This window comes from Octopus sinensis, linkage group LG7 (assembly GCF_006345805.1).
Source record: "Octopus sinensis linkage group LG7, ASM634580v1, whole genome shotgun sequence".
Lineage (NCBI taxonomy): Eukaryota > Metazoa > Mollusca > Cephalopoda > Octopoda > Octopodidae > Octopus > Octopus sinensis.
In genome coordinates this window covers 113,428,195-113,455,694 of record NC_043003.1, presented here as the reverse complement: position 1 = coordinate 113,455,694, position 27,500 = coordinate 113,428,195, and the positions used below count along the sequence as shown (strand labels likewise).

General features: G+C 37.2%; 1 protein-coding gene and 1 long non-coding RNA gene across 10 annotated transcripts in view; one reads left to right on the top strand and one right to left on the bottom strand.

Annotated features, from left to right (window-relative positions):
* The window catches only part of LOC115214302 (teneurin-m), a 517,371-nt gene that overhangs the window by 467,959 nt on the left and 21,912 nt on the right, over positions 1 to 27,500 (top strand). For 8 of the 9 annotated variants that reach the window (XM_029783461.2, XM_029783465.2, XM_036505137.1 and 5 more), the window contains one exon: positions 491 to 813. In XM_029783461.2, coding sequence (XP_029639321.1) covers positions 491 to 813 — 323 coding nt within the window. The remainder of the gene's footprint in view (positions 1 to 490; positions 814 to 27,500) is intronic. The other variant, XM_029783463.2, reaches the window with a different exon arrangement.
* Positions 25,580 to 27,500, bottom strand: part of LOC118764378 — a 32,771-nt gene continuing 30,850 nt past the window's right edge. The window contains exon 3 of the long non-coding RNA XR_005000213.1: positions 25,580 to 25,608. This is a non-coding gene — a long non-coding RNA (uncharacterized LOC118764378). The remainder of the gene's footprint in view (positions 25,609 to 27,500) is intronic.

The window sequence follows — 27,500 nt, the reverse complement described above, 5'->3', positions numbered from 1 at the left end:
TTCGAAACTTTTCTTTCCTAATTTTCTTTGTTTAATTCTTTGATTTATTGATTGTTTGGTTGATGAAAAAGGTTTTAATATGTTCATTTAATATGTTTATAATAAACCATTCAATAGATCACAAACATATATGTGATGCATGTAAATAATATATCTATATACGTTTATATGTATATCATATATATATATATATGTATATATATATATATGATATATACATAAGACATAATACATATATATGATATATATATAGCATATGTATGTAACTGGGATTTATTATTATTATTATTATTATTATTATTATTATTATTATTATTTTGTGAGATAATGACAATTATTATGCAATTTCAGTTCCTACTTGAATATACATTGAAAAATGCGCAAATGTGTGTGTGTGTGTGTGTAAGTTAGTATCTGATTCTATGACTTTTTTTTCATTTATATTCTTTCATTGTTTTACTAACCATATATTATTGTTATAAATCAATAGGTGCAGTCCAGACTAAAGTCACATACCTCCCAGATGGCGCTGTTGTCATCGTCTTTCCATCGAACCTTACTGTTGCCTTGGAAACCAGAGGTCATCCGATCCTCGAGAGTAAACATAGGATGCATTTCAAGCGGAAAATGATCATTCCAAATTTGTATGTGCACAGACTGGAGTGGCGCTTCTACCTTGACCGATCTGGTCGTCCAAAACAGAACCGCTTACTTGAACGGATTGGACGTCGATTGAGGGTAGGGCCATACTTCTCCCGGCATGCCAGCATGCATGGTTCGCATGACGACGGATACAAAGGAAAAGCATTGCTGGTATGTGAGACTTTGACTTTTTCTTGTTGCTTTTTTCGTTACTTTCCCAACTAAATCCCTTCTGTTCCCCTTTTCCATGTTGTTGTCTGGGGATCATTGACGCAAATGTAGTGTGTTTGATATTGGCTGATAAATGCATACACAACAGTAGGAACAGTTTTTTTCTAATCAACAATAAAGGATAAAATTAAGATGGAATATTCTCTTAGATTTTGAAGCATCACTTGTTTCGAGATGGTGCCTTCAAAGTGGAACACTTGTAGTGTGAGAGGGTCATTAGGTAGCCATTTGAAATACAGACAGTTATAATCCATTTTGTAGGGGTATGTTTCTTATATATTTAAGGGTCAGCAGCAAGTCTCTGGCATAAAGCAAGAGACTTTTGATATAAAAAAAAATGAAAAGTGATAATTTATGAGGTATATGTTGTCTTATCAATAAATACCTGGACTGATGCCAGAGTAACAAAGCTAAAGCATACAGCATAAATTCAGTTGGCACAAATTGACCTTAACCTCTGCTGTGCATGTGCACTAAATTTTAACGTTCTAGCTCACTTCTGCTAATTACAGCAGTACTTTGAAGGAACGTGTGTAGTGTGTGATCATTGCATTAACCATCACAGAGAAAGTTGGGCAGAGAATTTGCATCAAATTTTGCCAAAAGCTAGGCAATACCTGCTCAGAGGCCTATGCAAAGTTTTCAAAAGGTTTTCATTGTTCTTGATACAATCTAAGAGATCTGGTGCAACTAAAACCTGAGTGTCTTTTTGGTCAGCTGAAAGCAGTTTTGGCTCAAACTTGGCAGACACATGTCTCGTACCCAAATCTTCAGTGAACCATAACTAATCTGATTCTGTGATTCTGTGATTTCCCTTCACAGCTGCATGCACATCTGCAATGTTTTTCTCAGTTCTACTGGTTGCAAGTCTCCCAGAACGTTTTGTCATTATCAACGTTTTTTCAGCCATCTTAGAAACATTGGAACCACTCGGACACTCGTGTGCAGCTCATACACACCTCTCCATACACTTTCTGCAAAATTCTTATCACTATGGATTATCAGGTTTGAAAGTCACAACTTCTTTCTCTCGTGACGAAATATCAAAGTATTCCCTTCAATCATGCTTTCTGTAGAGTTCAGAATTATGTTAGTAACAGAGGACTATCAAATGAGAGAGCAGTGCATACCATCAAAGTGATACTGGGGTAAAATATACAGGGCCCAATATACAGGGTGTTTCATTCAGCATCCTTAAACAGCCCTTATTCATGGACCTTTTGAGTTGGATGGGCTAAGTGACCTGGAGAAAATTCTAAATGGGTCCCATTGCTTATCTTGATATGAAATCACCATAGCATGTACATATGGTTTGGGTGCATGTGCCTGGTGCACCCTTATCAGACAGGTAGTCATGATGGGTATATTGGGCCCTGTATATTTTACCCCAGTATCACTTTGATGGTATGCACTGCTCTCTCACTTGATAATGATAGTACTAATAATAATCCTTTTGGGGGAAGGGGACATTCGATTACATCGACCCCAGTTCTCAACTTTTAATTTACTTTAATTTCTCAACTTTTAATAAAATATAGAAAACAACAAGCACTTTCAAAATCTTGGCAGTTACCTACAATCTTAAACATTCATGCATAAAATTTGAATTTAGTTTCCTCCTATGTTATATTTTGCAAGCTTAAGCATGGTAGTTATTAACAAAACTAATAATTAGCAAGTAGTTTAGTTCTTATTTTAATTAAAATTAAAACCTTAAAATACTATGAATGCTGACGTGCATGTTTCATAGTAGTCGGTAATTAAATTTGTATTGTTTTTTTTAAAAGACAGGCACAGGAGTGGCTGTGTGGTAAGTAGCGTGCTTACCAACCACATGGTTCTGGGTTCATTCCCACTGCATAGCACCTTGGGCAAGTGTCTTCTACTATAGCCTCGGGCTGACCAAAGCCTTGTGAGTGGATTTGGTAGACGGAAACTGAAAGAAGCCCGTCGTATATATGTATATATATATGTGGGTTTGTGTGTCTATGTTTGTCCCCCCAACATCGCTTGACAACCGATGCTGGTGTGTTTACGTCCCCGTAACTTAGTGGTTCAGCAAAAATTGACCAATGTAATAAGTACTAGGCTTACAAAGAATAAGTCCTGGGGTCGAATTAGGCCAAAGCGGACTGATTGTTTAACCGAAAGGAGACCCAAACCAATTCTATGGTATTCAATACATTCTTAGTCTTAGATTTTCAATACACAGTTGTAAGAGGACTCAAAATATTTTGCTATGTTAAGAAAAGAATTATAAATTAAGTAGAAATTTCTTTCTGGAGAAAACATTCTTTTTTTTTTTTAAATGTTGTAATTACTTTTGTAGCCAGAATACATAATGTGGATGTTGTGTTTTTTGGCAGAGTATTTCTTTATTCACCATAAGGTTGAGAAAAAGAGGGGACAATATGGGGACAGACAAAACAAACGTTGGGGTCAGGGTATCGAATGAGATGAAACGTATGAATAAACAAACAATTAAAATATATACAATTAAATGAGAATGAGTGATTAACAAAAAAATGAAGTGGAGGACGCGGTTGACCCCACAAACCATGTCTGTTCAGTGATTTAACCTTTTGTAAGAATGACAATATTACACAAGTACTTTGTAACAACATCAATACAAGTATATATTGAAATAGTGCCGAATCTGTCACTTTCATCATCATCATTATTATTATTATTATTGAGTGAGAGAGCAGTTCATGCCATCAAAGTGACACTGGGGTAAAATATACGGAGCCCAATATACCCATCATGACTACCCATCTGATAAGGGTACACCAGGCACATGCATCACAACCATATGTGCGCGACGTGGTGATCTCATATCAAGATAAACAGCGCATGACCTTGCAGGTGGGGCCCAGTTAGAATTTTCTTCTGGTTGGGTAACCCATCCCACTCTAAAGGTTCCTGATTAGGGGTTGTTTGAGGATGTTGAATGAAACACCCATGTTTCCAGAGGTGAATCATTCAAGCCCCAAAGAATCCTTCTCAACACATGGCTATGATGCTCCCCCACTACTTCTACTCGTGATCAGAGATGCACATATTGTCAGCCACTAAGGGACATGCTCAACTGGTTATGTTCAAACAACTGACAAGCAAATCTGTGGTATTGAGCAGAATATTTGCTGTAGCCCATCTTTTATACCAACACAAAACAACGTACATGACAACACTTCCAATCAGTTAAGATCAGGAGCCATGAGAGCCGCTGCCTGGTACTTATTATTATCATCATTATTATCATTATTATTATTATTATTATTATTATTATTATTATTATCATTATTATTAGTGTGTGTGTATGTGTTTGTGTCAGTGAATCCCCTCTCTACCTGTCAACAAACTGAAGCCTCAGAGAAATCCTATCTCTTGCAATGTTTTATCCATTCCAAAAAATCTTTTGCTTTGCCCCAAAGAGGTTTTTTTTCTTGCTTTTTGTTATTTATACATATTCCCCATTTATCTATTGTCTTATTTCTTTTCAACTTATATGCACCTTGCTAATGTTCCCTTTTAACATATTACCTGTTTCCCACCCAAGCATAACGCTCTACCAGCATATTATTATCATCTCCTCCAAGGGCTCCATCTATATGCTAGAAAAGAAAGGGAAAAATTCAACACATTTTCCCAGCTGAAAAATGTATATTTGCTGCAGAAGAACTCCGCTTTGCTCTTGGCTCATTTATTGTCTTTCTTATTTTATCTGTGTGTGTGTGTGTGTCTGTGTGTGTGTGTGAAATGTTCTAATATTCTATTAATTGTAATTGTTATAGGAGTGATTCAGGGTCTGAAGACATTTCAGTCAAGTTAAGAGATTGTTCAAGAGTTTGGTAACTGCATTGGCACAATCCTGCAAGTTTTTCAATTCCTCTTGAGATAAGATATTCTACAAACTCAGTTTCTATGCATTTAGTTCACTTTTCTTTCTTTCATTTGTAAAACAAAAGGAATATAAATACACACACACACACACACACACACAACACTGTTTTGATATTCAAAGACATGATTACTGTTGAGATTATTGTTGTAAGGTTAATTAATAGCGTTCATATATACCAAGTGATGCATAAATTCATTAATACGTTTACTATGTCCCTTAATTAACAGCTCATATATTTAACTTGCCATACAATGTGTTGGTCCAACTGGTTTGACAGAACCTATTCTTCTCGTATGAATAGGAGTAGCTGAAGTGCTTGTCAATACAGCTGCTACTCAGAGGAATATATTGCTCTCTGTCTGTTGTCCCCTTCAGTAATTTCTGGGTTAAGCTCTTTGAAGTTAAAATGTCTTCATCTAGATATAATTTATGGAGAGTCTCAGCATAGAAAAGTGTGAGTACTCTATTTGATAAGTACTCTATCACATTCATTCATGTAGATGATAAAGAAAAAAGAAAATAACACATTGCCCAAGAAACTTGCAGTTTTGAAAATGAATAGAAACTGCACAAAGTCTCGGCTTAGACTGGCCTGATGCCTTCCGATTGCGAGCTACAAGAAAAGCCATTAAATGAAACTGAGTAACTTGTGTACTTGTTGACATATATAGATATATATATACTTGTATTGACGTTGTCAATATATATATATATATATATATATATATATATACGAGACCCCCTTCAGTCATGACACACCATGTGATTGCACCTAGAAAGTTACCCTCCGAGGCACAAGTCTGGGCAAGGTTGTTTTTATGGAAGACCAGCAGTCGCCCATGCATACCGGCCTCCCCTCACCATACCACTGATGTAATCCACAAGGAAGGCAAAGGCTGATACAGTTTGGCACCTGTGATGTCGCAACTCATTTCTACACCTGAGTGAACTGGAGCAACGTGAAATAAAGTGTCTTGCTCAAGAACACAACACGCAGACTGGTCCGGGATTCGAGCTCACAACCTCATGATCGTAAGCTCGACGCTCTAACCACTGAGCCATGCGCCTTCACACACACACATACACACATGCACTCTCTTTCTCTCTCACACACACACATTTTGTGTGTGTGTGCATGTATAGGTGTAAGGAAATAAACTATGTGAAGTATTTTAATAAGACTTATACAAACCTCGTCAACTTAATTAAAAAGAAATCATGGAAATTCAAATCTGTTTCTGAATTGTCTGGAATTTTGGTGCAATTACTGCTATGGATGCCATTTAAAATGTTTCTTGCTGAATATTATTGTTGTTGTTGCTGCTGATATTGCTTGTATCATACATTCTGAAGAAAAAGATTGTCTAAGACAAAAGAAAAAAAAAAACTGACGTAAGATTCTGCATTTCTATAAATTGCCACTTTTGCCAAAATTTCTCCTTTTTCATGGGAATCTTCATATCTTTGCTTGGTGAACAGAGGAATGGAGGCTGAAGGTGGAAATGGTCAAAGTGCTGGCATTGATGATGATGGTGTATGGCTCTGCCTAGAGAAATGGGTGTGAGAGTTTCAATCCCTACTTTCTCCCCTTCTGCTTCATGTCCACAATCTTTGCACCATCTGGTTACCTTACCTCCCTGTCACCCTCTATTCTGCTAGAGAAACTTGCATACCTACAACGTGCATGACTTGACCTTATAAGGGCATGCAACAAACTCTGCCTTGTATTTGATATCACCGAGGAAGCAAGTCAATTGGCTTGAAGAAACGCGTGTATGTTATTATTATGAAGCATAAAAATACTAATCCTTGATTTCTGCATCTTTTATTATTTACATTATGTGTAAGAAAGTATGTGGGTGTATATACATGTATATATGTATATATATGTATGTATAGGCACAGAGACACGCACATACACACACATGTTATTCTTAATCAACAGAAGTTATGAAATAACTCGTAGGTCAAGAGTTTCATGTATTGGCATTTATCACATGCAGAAAACAGCCCTTGAGTTACTTTGTAATTTCTGCTGCATGAATGTGTGTGTGTGTGTGTGTGCATGTGTGTGTGCATGCGTGTGTGTGTGTATGTTTATTTACACATGTATATATATTTAATTTTTTTTCTTAGTTTCAGTCCAAGGACTGTGTCCATGCCCAGGGCACTGCTGTTCATTTTGCTACACTTTCCCTAAATCTCCTCTGATATATGAAAATTGGTGGATGAGGGAGTTTGATGTTGCTGTCCTCATCTTTGCTTCTTGCCTTGAGATAGGGGTCATCTGGAACTCTTGACTGAAAGAGATCCAGTTTTTGTTTTGAAAAGACCTACATCCATGCCATGCAGGTCTCTCAGGCTTTTTGGGAGGATATTGAAGAGTTGTGGGCCATTGACACCCAAGCTGCTGCAATATCTGGACCTGCATCTTGAGGACAATGTTGGGATTTTTCATGCTATGCAGAGGCACCCCATCCTGCCGTTTATGTAACTGACAATGCCAAAGTCTGGTGCAAGTTTTTTCTAGGATTTTCCATATATATATATATATAACTGTATATCTTTCCCACCTTCACTTCGGGGAGTAGAGTATTAACTCTTTCATAACTTTGCTCGATCGCCTCAAGTTCCATCATTAAATTTACAGTTTGGTGATCACAGTTGGGAGCAGTAATCCAGACGGCTTAGAATAAAAATTCTCCAGAGGACAATTATGGTTTCCTTTTCTCTCAATTTGAAAGTTTGAAGGATCCATCTGTCCCAGCATCTGCATTTTATTGCTAAGTTAGTTATGTATTGATGCCCAGGTTTTGCACTGGTTTTGATTCAGGGATTGCAATCCCTCCTGGGCCGGTGTATCCTATTTGCTTTACATTGAGCTTCGTGTGTTGGTAGTGCAGGGTTTGGAATTTTCCAACATTGAACTGCATGTTATTTTCCTCAGTCACCTGTATATTGCATTTAACTCACATTGCAGATTCATGTCATCTCCAGGGTTTTGTATCCTCTGAGTGACTTTTGTATTGTCTGCCTTGCTAGCAAGGGTGACTACATGAGCATCTGAGGGCTTGTCAGAGAGGGCCATTATGAATAGTAACAGTCCCAGGATAGCACCCTGTGGAACACCAAACATTATTTGTGTTTCCTCAGAGATAGCCCCCATCGATCACCACTACCTGATTTCTACCTTTTAGAAAGTCATACAGCCATTCTCCAAGTTTTCCAACTATGCCAAGATCACGCAGCTTGTGACAAATCATACCATGGTTGACTTTGTCAAAGACTTTTGCAAAGCCGCAGTATATCATGTCCACATTTGAGTTGTTGAGCAGCTGCTTCAGCACCCAGTCATAATGATACAAGAGCTGTGTCAGGCAGCTTCCACCTGGTCAGAAAAGATGTTGGGTGTCAGTCAGCAAGTCATTCTTTTCAAGGAATGCAATTAGTTTCCATAGGACTGTTCATTCCATGACATTGCTGATGTGTGAAGTCAGAGAGATAGGCCTGTGGTTTTAGCATCTGCTCTGCTTCTGCTGTTATGAATAGGGCATATTATACCTTCTTTTAGATTGCCCAGGAGCTAAACCTTAAAGGTTGATGCTCAGAGATTTAATATTGCTTGTTTCCACTTTTTCGAGATCAGTGACTTTCCATCACAAGAAAAAGTATATATCTATTTGCATTGAGAATCATTTCCCATCACCAACCGGTGGTTGTCACATGCTGATGATGGGTCAATACCCAGAAACTCGGGTCCATGTGTATCAAGTCAGGATGGAGATGGGATGGATGACTTCCTTTGCAAATAGTGAAAGGGCACAGATAGTGTGTAAATAGCCAGGTGGAGGAGATGTCTTCCTGAGGCTACAAGCTACAGAAGCATCAACCCTTAAGGGTTAGCATCATTTAGGTGGCAAATATACTTCACGATATATATATATATATATATATATATATATATATATATATATATATATATCGTACATTTTATATATATATATATTTTTTTCTCTCTAGTTTCAGCTCAGAGCTGTGGTCATGCTGATATACCACCATTTTGCTACACTGTTATTAGTGACAGCCTCCTCTAACATGTGGCACTTGGTGTAGAATGGAGTTTGATGTAGCTACCCTCATTTGCATCTCTTGCTGTGAGGTAGGTTCATCTGGGACTCTCGACAGGAAGAGGTCCAGTTTTGATTTAAAAACACCTACATCTACTTTGTGCAGGTTCCTCAAGCTCTTTGGGAGAATATTAAAAAGCTGTGGGCCCCTAAAACCCAGGCTGTTGCAGTAACTGGTTCTGAAGCACAATGGTGTTGCTGGGATCTTTGGCACTATGCTGAGTCATCCCATTCAGGCATTAGTGTAGCTTTCAATGCCAAAATTTGGCACAATTCCTTCCAGGATCTTCCAGACATATATTACTGCATACCTCTCCTGTCTTCTCTCCAGGGAGTTGAGTCTTAGCTGTTTCAACCTTTCCCAGTAGCTTAGCTGTTGCAAAGAGACGATCTTCTTTGTGAATCTTCTCTGGATTGCTTCAAGGTCTGCTGTTAATTTCACACTGGTAGGTGACCATAGCTGTGAGCAGTAATCCAGGCGGCTGAGGACGAATGTCCCCCAGAGGACCAAAGTGGTTTCCTTATCTCTGGTTCTGAATGTTCTTAGGATCCATCCAGCCAGTCGTCTGCACTTTGTCACCATCCTGGTAATGTATACTTGGAAAGAGGTATCATCACTCATGTCGATACCCAGGTCCCTCACTGATTTAGGTTCTGGGATTGAAATTCCCTGTGGACCAGTGTACCCTGTAAGTTTCATATTCAGTTTTGGATGCTGGTAGCACAGGGCTTGGAATTTTTCAGCATTAAACTGCATATTATTATCCTCAGCCCATCTGTAAATTGAATCCAACTCCTGCTGCAGGTGTGCAACATCGCTGGGTTCTGTATTTTCTGCAAGACTTTCATATCGTCTACATAGCTTACAAGGGTGGCTTTCCGGGCACTTGAGGGCATATCTGAGAGGGCCACTACAAAAAGCAGTGGTCCCAAGACAGTGCCCTGTGGAACACTACTCACTATTTGTGTGTTCATAGAGGTGGCTCCATTAGTTACTACTGCCTAATTCCTATCTTTCAGAAAGTCAGGTAACCACTTTACAAGTTTTCCAGCTATGCGAAGATCACACAGTTTGTGGCATATCATACCATGATCCACCTTGTCAAAAGCTTTTGCAAAATCAAGGTATATTACGTCCACATTTGATTTGTTGAGTAACTGCCTCAACACCCAGTCATAATGTTGTAAGAGCTGGGTCAGGCAGCTCCTACCTGGTCGAAAACCATGCTGGGTATCACTCAGCAAGTTATGTTCTTGAAAGAATGCAATTAGTTTTCCTCTGACTATCCATTCCATTACTTTGCTGATGTGTGAAGTCAGAGAGATAGGCCTAGAGTTTTTGGTATCTGCTTGCTTGTTTGCAATTTGCAAGAAAGCTCAGGAAGAGAATCTGGAGGGGTTTTGCCAGGACATGCTTACACGCTTTGAGGAGGATTGCTGGGAAACCACCAGGACCAGCAGTTGAGTTTGTGTCCACTTCATCTATGGCTAGTAGTATATCTCCTTTGCTAATGTCAATATATACAAGCAACCCCCACCCCATCCAATGGACAGTGCTGAATCATATCTTCTGAATAAAAAGCAATCAGTGTTTTCTTTTCATTAAAAAATAATTAAGCATGCCTTTATTTCAATAAAATTTTTGGTTTTGTTAAACGAAGTTAAGGCAAAAAAAAAAGACTTCTTGAGAAATCAAAGTCTTTCCTTCCTTCCTGCCAAGTTTGAAGAAAATATCTCTTTTGCATCTTACTTTTTTGGTCTCTTAAAATATACTGCAATTTGTGGCATTATTTCAAGCCATCTGGCTTTTGATGCGCAAACGGCATGTGCATTTTTCTCGTGTACGTATAGTCTTGATCGCAACAGCTGATGTACTTGCGCATACAAATGCACGTTCCGACGGCTTTATCAATTACATTCTCACCTGGAATCGATTTTTGTAATTTTTTTCAAGACTTATACACACTCTGATACCATCGGTATCTACATGTCAAATTTGAGCGCAATCAGATAGAGGCTGCCCGAAATCCTAGAAGACACACAGACAGACAGAATGGATTTTATGTTATAGATATAAATGGAGTTAAACGTTGTGTTATTCAAATCTTTTTATTTCCAAAATATATTTGAAAGAAAACACTGTGTTTGGTTTCTTTCTTTCCTGATGAGAAGATTGCATTGTTTTACATCATTTTATTCCTTCTGGAATAATACCAGTGTTTTCTTTGAAACATATGTCGGAAGCAAAAAGATTTGAATAACACTTGTGCTTAACTCCATTTATTTATTTATCTATGTTTACAAAATCATTTCACCAAAACCTGAACTTTCGATCTTTATAAGTAGGCTCTTATATCCTTGGTACTTGAGTGGATTTTTTCTACCCTGTTAACTATTTATTTGTTTTTTCCCTGTTATTTGTAAACATTGAAAAAATACACTTACATTGATATATTTTAATCTATAGATATATATTATATATGTATATATATTTATATACGCATATATATATATATATATATATATATACGCATATATATATATATATATATATATATATATATATATATATATATATATACGCATATATATATATATATATATATATATACGCATATATATAGATATATATATATATATATATACGCATATATATAGATATATATATATATATTATATATATATATATATATAGATATATATATATATATTATATATATATATACGCATATATATAGATATATATATAGATATATATATATAATATATATAATATATATATATATATATTATATATATGTAGTTAATCCAAACACGAAAATACAAGGAGAAAACACAACAATGCGAGGACGTGGAACAAGTATAGTTTTATTGGAAAGAAGGAGGTTTTAACGTTTCAAGCGGAGCTCTTCATCAGAAACATAGGAAAAGGAAAGATCCAAAGAAGGGAAGACGGAGGGAAAAAAAATTGCCAACGGTACAATATATATGTATATATATAAACAATTGCAGCATGGAAGGTGTTTATAAGCCATTTAAGAAATACACAAAAACTGTTAGATTCATTTCAACATTTAAATTTAATTTGCAAAAATACTTTGTGTGTGTATATACTTTACATGTACCACATCCTCACGTTGTTGGTTTTGTTTTGTGTTTGTTCTTCTTTTTGGGATTTACTATACATATAAGTGTGTGTATATGTATGTGTGTATATGTATGTTTATACATATGTATGTACATATATCATCATCATCGTCATCATTTAGCATCTGTTTGTCTATGCTGGCATGGGTTGGATGGTTTGACCTGGGATGGGAAGCTGGGGGACTGCATCAGCTGCCAGTCTGATTTTGCATAGTTTCTACAGTTGAATGCCCTTCCTAACACCAACCACCCTGAGAGTGTAATGGGTGCCTTTTTACATGTCACTGGAATGGGCACCAGTTGCATGACACGAATGTCTGCCACAACTATGATGCCACTTGTCTTCAGAGCTCTCCCTTCTGAAACACAGCATTTTGCCAAAGGTCTTGGCCATTCGTCATTGCATCCCTGTATATATTTATATATAAAATATAAAATGGTGACAATTTACCCATTACACCCTGTATATATATATATATATATCATCATCATCATCATTATTTAACGTCCGTTTTCCATGCTAGCATGGGTTGGACAGTTCGACTGGGGTCTGGTAAGCCATGGAGGCTGCACCAGGCTCCAGTCTGATTTGGCAATGTTTCTACAGCTGGATGCCCTTCCTAATGCCAACCACTCCATGAGTGTAGTGGGTGTTTTTTACATGCCACTGGCACAGGGGCCAGAGCAGACGGACAAACAGCTATGATTGGTTGGTGCTTTTACATGTTACCGACACAGACTCCAGTCAAGCGGTGCTGGTATCTGCCACGTTCGGACGGTACTTTTTACGTGTCACCGCATGGGTATCTTAACTACAATTTCCATTTGATATATATATATATATATATATATATACACACACACACACATTATACTTAATGTAATATTTACATATGTGTGTATAAACGCATGTGTGTGTATATATGTGTGTGAGAGAAGGATAACTTGTTTCTTCTTTTGTAATTGATAGTCTCCAAGAGACGGTTTGTTTTCATAGGGATCATACAAGGCTAATGTGTGGCTATTAGGGATTCAATGGAAGGGGGTTTTCTGCAGGAAATGAGACAAGAGTTGATTTAACCTGCTCAGTGTAAGTAATGCAAAGTAAATGATTATTCTTTGTCTGAAGCCAAAACTCAGCAAGGAGACAATGATGTCATAAGCTAATTAATAGCGAAAGCTATTTTAAATAAAATCTAGTAATTAGATAAATTTTTTAAAGGCTTGAGTTTTACAGCAAAGAACACATTGAAAGATTTATGTGAAGCGAAATAGATTTCAGGTTATGGCATTGTGTAATGCAGTAATAATTTATTGGAAATTTCTTCTGAAGGTAAGTATTGCCACCACAGAAAAGTGGGAATGAATAATGCATTTTGGATATGTTTGGTGTGGTGGAAAGATTTTGTATAATTAAATGATGAGCCATTAGATTTTCTTTATTGATATGGAGATTTTTGTATGTAGTATATTTTAAATTTTACTTTTTACATTTTGCTAACTCATAAATTTAGAAAAATTTAATATAAGTTCAATTTTAATGGAAATATCTAAAGGTATACATGTAGATAAAAATTTCTTCTGAGAATGAATTTGCCAACTTCCCCATTTTCCATGCATCAATCATGGTGAGTGAGTGAAATGAGGCAGAAGAAATATAATTTCAAAATATCTGCTGTCTCATGGATGATAACTAAATTTGGAGAGAAAACCATTCTTATTTAGAAAAATTGAAGCCAGATAAACTATGGGTATATCTTAATTCAAACTTTCAAACAAATCTCAACACATTGACAATGATTGCAACTGGAGTATATTTTATTGCCATTTATTTTATTTTCTACTCCAAGTTCTTTAATTACAATGGAATAAAATGTATTATAGGTCTTCTTCATTCACATTTGAGAAGATATTCTATTGATATTATGCTTTGGTGGGTAATATTTTAGAGGAGCCTTATAAATATATATATATATAAATATATATATATATATATATATATATAATATTATATATATAAATATATATAAATATATATATATATAAATATATATAATATATATAAATATATATATATAAATATCTATAATATATATATATATAAATATATATATATATATAAATATATATATATAATTAAAATATATATATTATAAATTAAATATATTATATATATATATAAATATATATATATATAAATATATATATATATATATATATAAATATATATATTATAATATATATATATATATATATATAAATATAATATATATATATTATATATATATAAATATATATATAATATATATAAATATATATATATATATATATAATATATATATATATATATATATAAATTATATATATTATATAATATATATTATATATATATATATATACACACACACATACATACATACAGACAGATAGATATAGATAGATAGATAGGTAGATATATAGATAGGTAGGTAGGTAGATAGATAGATAGATATATAGGTAGGTAGGTAGGTAGATAGAAAGACACATGCATACATACACACACATGCATGCATGAACCTAGTGCAGGCTTAACGGTTATCTAGCAATAGCACGAGTACGCAGAAATTCCGGGATGATGTCCAGTGTGCTGAAAGACCCCTGGGAGTGAGGCACCCTTCAGCTTCTTTTGAAGCATGTCTCTAGGAGAAGGTCACTCTGATATAAAAACCAGATATGCAGGGAATGACATTGGACATTTTAGGGATTTTTGGTGTGTGCTAGAGATCACAGCGCTACATACATATATGCATGTATATAATTGAAAAAGAAATAAATGTCCAAATGTCCTTTTTGTTTCCTCCAAATTGTTTTCAGTTATCGATTCACACATGACAAATGTCCAAACACAAACCTGGAAGTATGTACGATGCTGCTGTACTGGATAGCACTGGGTGGAATCTGAAAGTGGATGAGCTTTATACAGTACTCTGCTCTGTTCTTTACAGAATATACCATAACTATATATATATCATCATCATCGTTTAACATCTGCTTTCCATGCTAATATGGGTTGGACGATATATATATATATATATATGTATAAATATATATACCACTAAGTAAGTTAGGGGTTATGGACCCAACCCACTAAGGGATCATATCCAATATACTGGTGGTATAATACCCAAATTATTAATGCATAATATATATATATCACCGTGATCACCTGTGACCGACCAAGCTATCAGATGTTGTTACACATCGCTGGTCACAATGCATTCGCATTGTTTTTTAGCCTTCGAATGATGCCACCCCGCTGGCTAAGCGAGCTGGCCAACAGAAGAAAGAGTGTGAGAAAGTTGTGGCGAAAGAGTACAGCAGGGTTTGCCACCAATCCCTGCCAGAGCCTCGTTGGAGCTTTAGGTGTTATCGCTCAATAAACACTCACAAAGCCCGGTCTGGGAATCGAAACCGCGATCCTCCGACCGTGAGTCTGCTGCTCTAACCACTGGGCCATTGCACCTCCATATATATACATATATATTACTTAGCCCCTTAATAAAGTAACAAATTCTAGATATGATAGTAACTGCACTGCTTATAGAAGCCAGTGATGTGGTTTTGATCATGTTACTTGTGCAAAACTGAAACAGCTGATTAAGTTGCCTAGGGAGTCAATTTCCAGTTTGTTTTTAGCATCACTTTCCATATACTAACAATATTTTTATATGAATGCATCAACATATCTAAACATTATTTGTGCAGAATAATTGCTAACAGGTTAGTTGATGCACATAGCAATGGTGAAATGCCTTTTTTGTTTTTAAGATGCTACTTGCACAGGAAATAAGGAAGCAAGAATCTAAGCTTAAAACACACAGACAAAGAAATTAAATTTAAGCGAGGCATTATTAGGACATGTGTAAACATGATACAGGATTCTCCTCCCTATGGTGCCCCTTGCATTTGCTCATTGGGTAGGAATTGGCCAAGCCCAGGGTTCATTTATTTGTTTATTTTCTGCAGCAATTTATATCTCAAAGCTTCTTTTTTATTGTGTAAAGGAGTGTGTGTGCTTGTATATTCTTTTCCACTCTTTCTCTTTCTCTCTTCTGTCTGTCTGTCTGTCTGTCTCCCCCCTCTCTCTATCTCATTCAGTGGTTGAGATTAATTGTCTGTGTTACTCTGTGTTTTGTGGGTGAAATTAAGCCAAATTATTAACCTACTAACATTAGCTAACTGGTATTGTAGTAATGAGTCTGCTTTAATTTTAGTGACATATCTAATTGCTGCCTGATGATGGTGATGTGTAATATTGTTGCAAAAGTCAATACTGGAGAGAGAGAGAGAGAGAGTGAGAGAGAGAGAGGGAGATGTGGGGGTAGGAATAGCTAGGGGTGGGTGGTTCTGGATGATGGCATATAAAGGACAGCTGCTACTACTACCAGTTCTGCTGTTGTTTAAGGGGATAAGAATTGTTTCATGCCAATTAATTAATCAATTAAATTAAATAATATAACCTCTCATGCATCTGTGTGTGTGTGTGTATGTGTGTGTGTGGTGTGTTGTGTAGTGGTGTTTGTGGACAGGCCTGTTTGTAGTAATCAGGACAATAGTGTTTCTTGTGTAAAGTAGATGAAGATGATCATTAATGGGGCGGTGGTGTAGGCTTTGCTGATGTGATGTTTACAAAGATCTTTTCTGTATATGACTGTCAGGATATAATGTAGCAGTGGTGATTGTGAGAGTTGTACTCGTTGTGGTGGTCATTTTATTATGCAAGGGTAAGGCAATGATGACCACATTAGCTGATCATCTCCTTCAATATACTAACTCTGTTTAATGACATTGGTAGTGAAATTATTCATAATGGAATACAAGAGGATTTGTCCCATTGATGAAAATAGATGACAGCTTCATGGCCCCTAAACCAGCTAAAGCAACAGGGAAGTTATTCTTTAAAGGTTCAGACCCCCTACACACACAAACACTCCACAATAAAAAAAGTCAGTTTTGTGAACAAAAACCAGGACAGTTTATAAGATTGTCAGAAGAGTATAAGAGAACATATAAACTTAAATACATGACTGGTATTTTACCAACTGAATGGGATCTGAAATTTGAATGTTAAGGGCCATAATGAAATCATCATCATCATCATCGTTTAATGTCCGCCTTCCATGTTAGCATGGGTTGGACGATTTTGACTGAGTGCTAGCGAGCCAGATGGCTGCACCAGGCTCCAATCTTGATCTGGCAGAGTTTCTACAGCTGGATGCTCTTCCTAACGCCAACCACTCCGAGAGTGTAGTGGGTGCTTTTTACATGCCACCTGCATGGGGGCCAGTCAGGCAGCACTAACAATGACCTCGCTCGAATCTTTTTACACGTGCCACCAGCACAGGTGTCAGTGAAGTGACATTGGTAATGATCACGCTCGAATGGTGCCCTTTAACATGCCATGGGTACGGAAGCCAGTTGGCTGCTCTGGCAACGATCACGCTCGGATGGTGCTCTTGGCACCCTACTTGCACAGATGCCAGTCATCGAATTGCTTTTAATTCTTCAACAATACTGTTAGTAATGATAATTGATCAGACAATGTTAGGTAAACAAGCAGAGTTGGATGATTGCAGAAGTCTACTATATTCCACTGTGTTTAGCATGGTAAATCATTTCTGGAGTGGCTCAAATCTTCTTGGATTCCTCTTTATATTTCATTCCTCTCTGGGCCAGTAAAATAAGCATCTTTAATTCATCAGAATAAAGTCAATATTTAATATCCAATTTCTAAAGGTAACTCTCTGCCTCAGAAAAAAAATAAAAAAAAAAACAAAGAAAACAATCAAGAAGAAAGACAAAAAAAAATGTGACTAAATGAAAGAGCCTGATAAAGAAATCAATATCAAAACAACAACTGCAGCGATGGTAGCAGCAGTGGCAGCAGCAGCAGCAGTATTTTGGTTTAGCTTTAAGCTACTGCTGCTTGTCTTGTTGTTGATCATGTGTTTTAGATGATTTAATTAATTTTATTCGATGAAGTGGAGTTTCCAACTTTCCACTACTGAATACTCATCATTTATCGAATTATTGCGTCGATAATTTCATTATTTTAAACAATTTTATTTTTTATTATTAGATGATGATAATAATAATAATAATAATAATGATAAATTGATGATAAAAAAAGTATTTTAAAAATTTATTCACTTATGTTTATTAGTTTTTTTTTCCTAAAAAATCTTTGCTTTAGAGAAATTTTTAAACTGCAAAACTAAAAGAAATATAATTGTATTCCTCTTTTAATGTTCAGGTTTTGTATCAGGCAAAGCAATCTATCCATGTCACAAAGACAGTGTTGTGTGTCTCATAACAAACATTGTTGAAACACTTGTTTTGGAGGTAGGCAAAAAGAAGAATCGCCTTCAAAACATTGCCAGAGAGAATCAGATTGTTTTGGTGAACGGATCACTTGAGACTTGAGTAGTAAAACTCAACTCGTTAGTGGTGCCCTCACAGTGTCGTTTACAAGTTTCAGTGGCTTTGGAACATCAGGGCCAGTTCTTCCCCTGCTGACTAATTTATATTTTTATACATCCATCCATCCATCCTTCCATTCTTATACAAGACGAGGCATAAATAATGGTGATGACATATTTTTCTTTATTGTGGAAAGAATATGTAAAGAGCACTCTTTATGGTTTGTCTATCAACTCTGTGTAGAACGAGTATAATGGAGCACAACCATTCATTTACAATAGAGAATGGCAATGAACTAAAACTTTGGCCCTTGCCACAAATACACACACACACACACACACATATATATTAATATATATATATATTATATATATATATATATATTATTTTATTATATATATTATATATATATATATATATTTATAAATAATTATAAATATTTATATATATTATATATATATATATATATATATATTTATTTATATTTATATATTATATATATTAATATATATATTATATATATATTATATATTATATATATATTATAAATATTTATATTATATATATATATTCATATATATATTATATATATTATATATATATTAATATATATATATATATTTATTATTATATATATATATATATATATATATATCCTTTATATCTTTTACTTGTTTCATTCATTAAACTGTGGCCATGCTGGGGTACGATCTTGAAGAAGTTGTTTGTTTTAAAAACCTGGTACTTACTCTGTCAGTCTCTTTTGACAAACTACTAAGTTATGCTGGACATAAATACACAAACAATGGTTATCACATGGTGGTGAGGGACAAACATAGACACAAACCCGCACACACATATATACATATACGCACACAGAAACACACACGCACATACATGCATATATACACATGCATGCAGTGGACTTATTTCAGTTTCCATCTACCAAATCTACTCTTCCACTGACAAGGCTTTGATAAGGTGGGAAACGCTTGCCCAAGGTACCATGCAGTAAAACTGAAACTGGCACCAAGTTGTTGAGAAGCAAACTTCAAACCACACAGCCATACCTGCACCTATTGTGAATATATACACAATATATAGACCAGATTCTGTGTCTGCTTTGGTTTCTGTGACTGGATGCCCTTCTTAATGCTAATCCATGATTGTACTAGGTGTTTTGTATGTGAGAACATGGGCCCCAAACCTGGCACACCACTCCTTTATCTGACCTGTGCTTCAGCACTTGGCAATACATGATGTCATACTAAAGATGCAATCCATGTATGACCCTCATAAGGGCAGACTGCACCAGCAAACTTAGCCTCAGACACGAAAACTAGAAATACAAGCTATAAATATGCCTGAATTGAATGTGAATATCTGAGAGAGAGAGAGAAGGTGAGACAGGAAGCAGTATTGCGTGCCCTTCCCCCTCCAGCCTTATACCCCTTAGGCACTTAAACTTGGTTACTGTGACTGGAACCTCTCATCCACCTGAAGATGTGATTTCCTATGCATGCCTTTCCCATAAGGCATATGCATTTATTTATCAATCTGTCTGTCTGTCTCTTTCTCTCTCCTTCTCACTCTCTCTCTCTATGTATGCGGCTGATGCCAGTGCCACTTTGACTGGCTTTTGTGCTGGTGGCACATAAAAAGCACCATCTGATCGTGGTCGATGTCAGCCTCCTCTGGCTCCTGTGCTGGTAGCACGTAAAATCACCCACTACACTCTCGGAATGGTTGGCATTAGGAAGGGCATCCAGCTGTAGATACACTGCCAGATCAGACTGGAGCCTGGTGCAGCCTCCTGGATTTCCAGACCCCAGTTGAACTTTCCAACCTATGCTAGCATGGAAAACGGACGTTAAACAATAACCATGATGATGATATATATGTTGAGAGGGAGTGAGATATATAATTAATCCAAAAAACGGGGAAAAAGGACAAGAAAAAAACAACGCGAGGATGTGGTACATGCAAAGTATTAACAGTATATATATATATATATATATATATCATCATCAACATCATCATCATTTAGCGTTCGCTTTCCATGCTAGCATGGGTTGGACGGTTCAACTGGGGTCTGTGAAGCTGGAAGGCTTCGTCAGGCCCAGTCAGATCTGGCTGTGTTTCTACAGCTGGATGCCCTTCCTAACGCCAACCACTCCGTGAGTGTAGTGGGTGCTTTTTACGTGCCACCCGCACAGGTGCCAGACAGAGCTGGCAAACGGCCACGAACGGATGGAGCTTTTACGTGTCACCGGCATGGGGCCAGGCGATGCTGGCAACGGACACGAACAGATGGTGCTTTTACATGCCACCGACACGGGGGCCAGACCTGGCAAACGGCCACGAACGGATGGTGCTTTTACGTGTCACCGGCACGGGGGCCAGGCGAGGCTGGCAACGGACACGAACGGATGGTGCTTTTACGTGCCACCGACACGGAGGCCAGACAGAGTTGGCAAACAGCCACGAATGGATGGTGCTTTTACATGTCACCGGCACGGGGGCCAGGCGAGGCTGGCAACGGACACGAATGGATGGTGCTTTTACGTGCCACCGACACGGGGGCCAGACAGAGCTGGCAACGGCCATGAATGGATGGTGCTTTTACATGTCACCGGCACGGGGGCCAGGCGGGGCTGGCAACGGACACGAACGGATGGTGCTTTTACATGCCACCAACACGAGGGCCAGACAGAGCTGGCAACGGCCACGAATGAATGGTGCTTTTACGTGTCACTGGCACGGGGGCCAGGTGAGGCTGGCAACGGACACAAACAGATGGTGCTTTTACGTGTCACCGGCACGGGGGCCAGGCGAGGCTGGCAACGGACACGAACGGATGGTACTTTTATGTGCCACCGACACGGGGGCCAGGCGGGGCTGGCAACGGACACGAACGGATGGTTTGCTTAACCACAGCTGACGATGATGATGATGATGATATATATATATATAATATATATATATTATCCAAAAATCTATAGTATTAAATATCCATCACAACTGATCTTACCAATCAGTTTCCTGTAAAGAATACAATGGAATGTTAGGTAACAATCCGATTATATAACTTTACGCTCATCAGAGATAGCTGATATGGAAGGGAATATAATCGGATTGTTACCTAACACTCCATTCTCCTCTTTACGTGACAGATATTTAATACTCTACTTTTAAGATGATCTAACCACTCTACTAACAGATATATGAATGCATCTCTTCCCTGACTTATGATCTCTTAGATGACTCACATGAATTTACTATAATATTATATATATATATTCATATATAACTATATTATATATTTATACTATATATATATCATATAATCATATATTAATATAATATATATATATATTATATAAAACAATATAAATCTCTGAACGAGATATAAACAGTAACCGCTCGACAACGTAAGGTGTATTAGCCATCTGAATGTGGCTAGCCACTGGGGGTGGGGTGTTACTGATGCTTTTAGCCCCAGGCGATCACCCCACCCCCAGTGGCTACCCACATTCAGATGGCTAATACACCTTACGTTGTCGAGCGGTTACTGTTTATATCTCGTTCAGAGATTTATTATTGTTTCATATATATATATATATAACATATATATATAATACAGGGTGTGGTGGGTAAATTGTCACCATTTTATTTTTTTCTTTTGTGTTTGTGCATTGTTTGTCTTTAATTTTGTTGACTATATAGTTTAGTAAAGTCAGTTTGGAACTGTCTGTGAGAAAAGCAGCACCGTGACACTATTCACTCTGCCAGAAATTTGGAAATGACATACTGTACTGTTTGGCATTTGAGCCAGAAGCTCTAATTGGAACATTTCAGAGTGTTTTGGGGTCAGTCTGAGGACTTGAACAATCTGAGGGCATGTACCAAGAATGATAAAAAATCAAACATCCAGTCAACATCATGATGTTTGGAGTGATCACTAGTGATGGTGAGATTATGTCTCCTTTCATCTTCCCACATAGCTTCAGACTCAATACGGGGGTCAACATCAAGTGCCTGGAGGAGGTGATGCTGCCCTGGGTCAAGAGGGTGGCAGCTGGAAGACCCTATTTCTGGCAACAGGACTCTGCACCATGCCACACAAACAGGAGAACCCAGTCATGGTTGTCAGACAATTTCTACGACGACATCAACCCTAACATCTGGCCACCTAACTCGCCAGACTGCAAACCCTTTGATTATTATGTGTGAGGTACAGTTGAGTGAGAGACCAACAAAACACCTTATAATTCCAAAGATGAATTAAAGGCAAGGATTACGACAGCATTCACCAACTTAAACAAGAAGACCATTCCAGAAGTGTTGCAGGAGATTCCAAAGTCGTCTGGAGGCCGTGGTTGAAGCCAATGGCAATTTTGTTGAATAAATTTACTCTTTAGTATTTCAAGATATTTTAAAGTAATTTTGGTGAATATATGTTAAAACGAGATGTCAGGGTAATTTTCATTTTTGTGTAATTTAGACTACAGTTTATTCACCACACCCTTTACACACACACACACACACCCTATACACACACTCAACACACACACACACACACCCTATACACACACTCACACACACACACATACACACACACACACACACACACACACACACACACACATATATATATATATATATACACATATTTATGTTTGCACACATCCAACTTTAGACACAATAAATGTGTTTTTAAGCTTCAAATTTGTTAAAGAGATATTTGGCATGTGTCCATTCTTCTTTGTATCTATACAAATTTCATAGAAGCTCTTAAAAATGTCTCCGATACCCATAGACATCCAATCAGCTCCCGTTGCATTGATATTTATTGATTTAAATTCAGTACACAAAATATTATAGCTGGACTGGCCTGTATAAGAAAATCATATGAAATTAATAACAACATTGAAATATTAATAACAAGAAATATTAGAAGCCATGATAATGATGATGATGAGGAGGAGGAGGAGAAAAACATGACCCAGTAGTAATAACAAGAGAAATACTGGAAAATGCCTTGGCAAACAATGGAAGCAACTCAGCTTTCCGTTCCTAAATCATTTGTGCAGGATTCTTATGAGAGCTCAAAATCTCTCATGGAAGCGTCATCCAACCAAAGTACAAATATATGGGAAACTACTACCTGTGTCATCTCTTGTGAAAGGTAGGAGAGTCCAGTCACCAGCTACGCCAATGATGCAAAAGTAGTGGATATCGACTCATTTCTTGTTTTTGTAAAATGCATCATAAATGTTCGATAATTATTTACATTTGACGGATATTTGTCCTCATCTTGTTTGTTGTTAACATAACGTTTCAGCTGATATACCCTCCAGCCTTCATCAGGTGTCTTGGGGAAATTTTGAATAATGTAAATAATGTGCATAATTCCTCATCTCTTAAATATAGAACTGTATGTTCAATAATATTGAAATCTGGGCACTGTGGTGGCCAGATAAGATGTTCAACTTCACTAGAATGTTCCTCGTGCCATTCAGTAACAACTGTAGCTGTGTGTGTTGGTGCATTATCATCCTAAAAGATTGTGTTTCCCTCCGGAAACAGTTCCGCAACCATAGGATGAATGTGATCAGATAAAATGCTGAAATAATCTTGGCTATTGATTCTGCCATGAAGGGAAACTACTGGCCCAGTGGATTTCCAAGATATAGATCCCCCCAGATCATCACAGATCTCCACAGTTGGAAGAAGGCATTTTCGGTCAAATGCTTCTTTTGGTGGTCTCCATGCATATACTTGGCCAGTGGATGGAAAGGAAGTAAAAGATGACTCGTCCGAGAAAATAACATTCTTCAACTTCTCTAGGGACCAATTCTGTAGGTTTTTACTCCACTCTAAACGCTTTGCAACGTTTGCTTTTGAAAGTAGTGGTTTTCTGCTTGCAGCCCTCTCGTGAATTCTAGCTTTGTGCAGCTCCCGGCGAACAGTTTTTGTGGAAACTGGGTTCTCTAGGTGGTCATTAAGCTCTGCAGTAATTTTGGGAGCTGTACTTTTGTGATCCTTTCTAACAATTCATGTAAGAGTCTGATGGTCCCTATCTGAAAGTTTTGGTTTTCTTCCAGAGTTTTGTTTCGACAAGGAGGTTTTTTTCCCTCTTTCTCAAAGGCTGTCATTACTTTCAAGGTAGTACTTCTTGATACACCAAACATTTTGGCTGTTTTTGCTATGCTAGTGCCTGCCATATGAGCACCAACAATCTGACCTCTTTGAAAGTCAGATAGATCTGTCATTTTAATGAGTTTAAATTACCTTTTACTCATGATATCTGGAAAGAAACATCAATTTTGACAAAACATATTAAGCAACACTAATAATAAATAAAAAAAAACAAAAAATAAACAAGCTTTTGATGGTTTTATAGATATTTCAAAATTATGATATATGTATATATATATATATATATATATATATATATAGGCATAGGAGTGGCTGTGTGGTAAGTAGCTTGTTTACGAATCACATGGTTCCAGGTTGGTTCAGTCCCACTGCGTGGCACCTTGGGCAAGTGTCTTCTACTATAGCCTCAGGCCAACCAAAGCCTTGTGAGTGGATTTTGTAGATGGAAACTGAAAGAAGCCCATTGTATATTTGTGTGTGTGTGTGTGCATGTATATATATATATATGTGTGTGTGTGTATGTATGCACGTTTGTGTCTGTGTTTGCCCCCCCCTCCCAACATCACTTGACAAATGATGCTGGTGCGTTTACGTCCCCGTAACTTAGCGGTTCAGTATAAGAGACCGATAGATTAAGTACTAGGCTTACAAAAAATAAGTCCCGGGGGCAATTTGCTCAACTAAAGGCAGTGCTCCAGCATGACCCCAGTCAAATGGCTGAAACAAGTAAAAGAGTAAAGATATACATATATATGTATGTATATATAAATATATATATAAATTATGATATATACACACACACACACACATATGTAGATACACAAACACATACATGTATATATATATATATATATATATATTATATATATATATATATATACCCACCCATACACACATATATATATATACACACACACACACACACACACACACACACTATAAAACATTCATTCTTATATTATTGCGGCGTTACGTGCTCCCCCCCGTTGGTTTTTCCAATTTTAAACCCTGCAACGACTTCTATACACACTGTCTTTCCTACCCGCCATTGCTTCTTCACCAAACTATTTTGGCGCCCTCCGATTCTTCTTCCCCCTCTTCCTCCCATCCTCCTCCCCTCTTCCTCCCATCCTCCTCCCTTTTCCTTCTTTCTCCTTTTTCTCTTGGTCACTGATTCTGTCCCTGCCTTCCACCCTCTTGGTCTGTTGTTCCACCCTCTTTGATTCCTCTCTCTGTCTCTCTTCTCTCTCTCCTGCAACCTGCTTTCTTAACCATTCTGTTGGCCATCGTATCTCGACCAACATGTGTCCCCGCCCGCACCGGTAAACGGTATTATTTCTACGCCAGCTGCTATGTTGTTGTTTGTTTCTGTCTCATTTGGTCTAAAGTCGTATGACAACCACCGTTATATATTTTGTTTATTCATTACTGTTTTCAATTTCGTTTTCGTCTCTTGTATTTACATCCGTCTTGTGCGTTCACATTCCTGTCTTCTACCAAGAAATCTAATGCTTACAGCTTAGTTTTTTTTCTTGGGGCTGGCCGAGTTGGAGCAAATATCAGAATTGAACAGCCGAAATTTGCTATGATGATTCGGTGTCTGACTGAAGATTGAAGGCTTCGAATGATTTGTCTGTGTTCCGTGTTCGTCCCTTCCTGTATTTCACGTTCATTATATATAAAAACATTCATTCTTATATATATATATATAAAAGTATATATATAAAATATATATATAGGTGTTTCACAAAATCGATCATGGGAGCGACGACGTCCAACTTCGTTATATCTATGATATTATCCCCCCCACCCACCCACCCGCTATTTAATGTTGCATTACTCGAGAGATGGCCTGTTGCAGCACTGAAGTGATTTGCATTCAAACTTACTCTTCCCCCAAATGGCTTGTATATGCAGAAAATAATTTTCCTCCCATTAAGTCATTGCATTGAGCAGAGTGACTGTTTTCCCTCTTCTACATCTTTGCTTTTCGGTTGTGGTGAAACGTTTTTAAAGCAGAATAAATAAAATGCTTGATTTGTGAACGTTTAGATAACTCTATATAAGTTTGGATTTTGAGTTGGAACAAGGATGTTTTATTTTGAAAGGGTAGCTGAGTCGGGTGGAATGTTGTTACAGCGAAATATTTATCCTAAACATCAGCAATGCAGGTGAATCTGTTTGAAAGTAGATTGAAATCTAGGATGCAGGTTTCACATCACCTGAGCTCCTCTTCTTGATGAGAGTAGCACTGTTGAAACGTGATAGAATAATCAGTGGAGGCCATATCAAGAAAGCTCCAAGCATCAGTTTACACTTCTACAGTACACTATTACATTAGACTAACTGTAACAATGAAGGAGCTCTTTGTAGTCACTATAACTGCTAGAAATGGCTGTCAGATTTCTCTCAAATGAAGCCTAACCTTTTTAGGAAATGATGGACACATTGCATAATGGGAACCAACAGAAGAGATTATTCCAGCTGGATTGTCTTTGGTCATGTGTCTACCGAAAGAAGATTGGTCTGGAGCATCAACAGCATAGACTCTAGACCAAGCTACATTTGTGGGTCTTTTATTTGGCTCTTTTATGTTGAATCTGCTATAAAATGATAGCAAAATCTCATCCAGCCATCTTGGGAAAGCTACATCAGGTAATGGTTATCTTACATAAGGCGGTGAGCTGGCAGAAACGTTAGCACGCCTGGCGAAATGCTTAGCGGTATTTCGTCTGCGTTATGTTGTGAGTTCAAATTCCGCCGAGGTCGACTTTGCCTTTCGTCCTTTCAGGGTCGATAAATTAAGTACCAGTTATGCACTGGGGTCG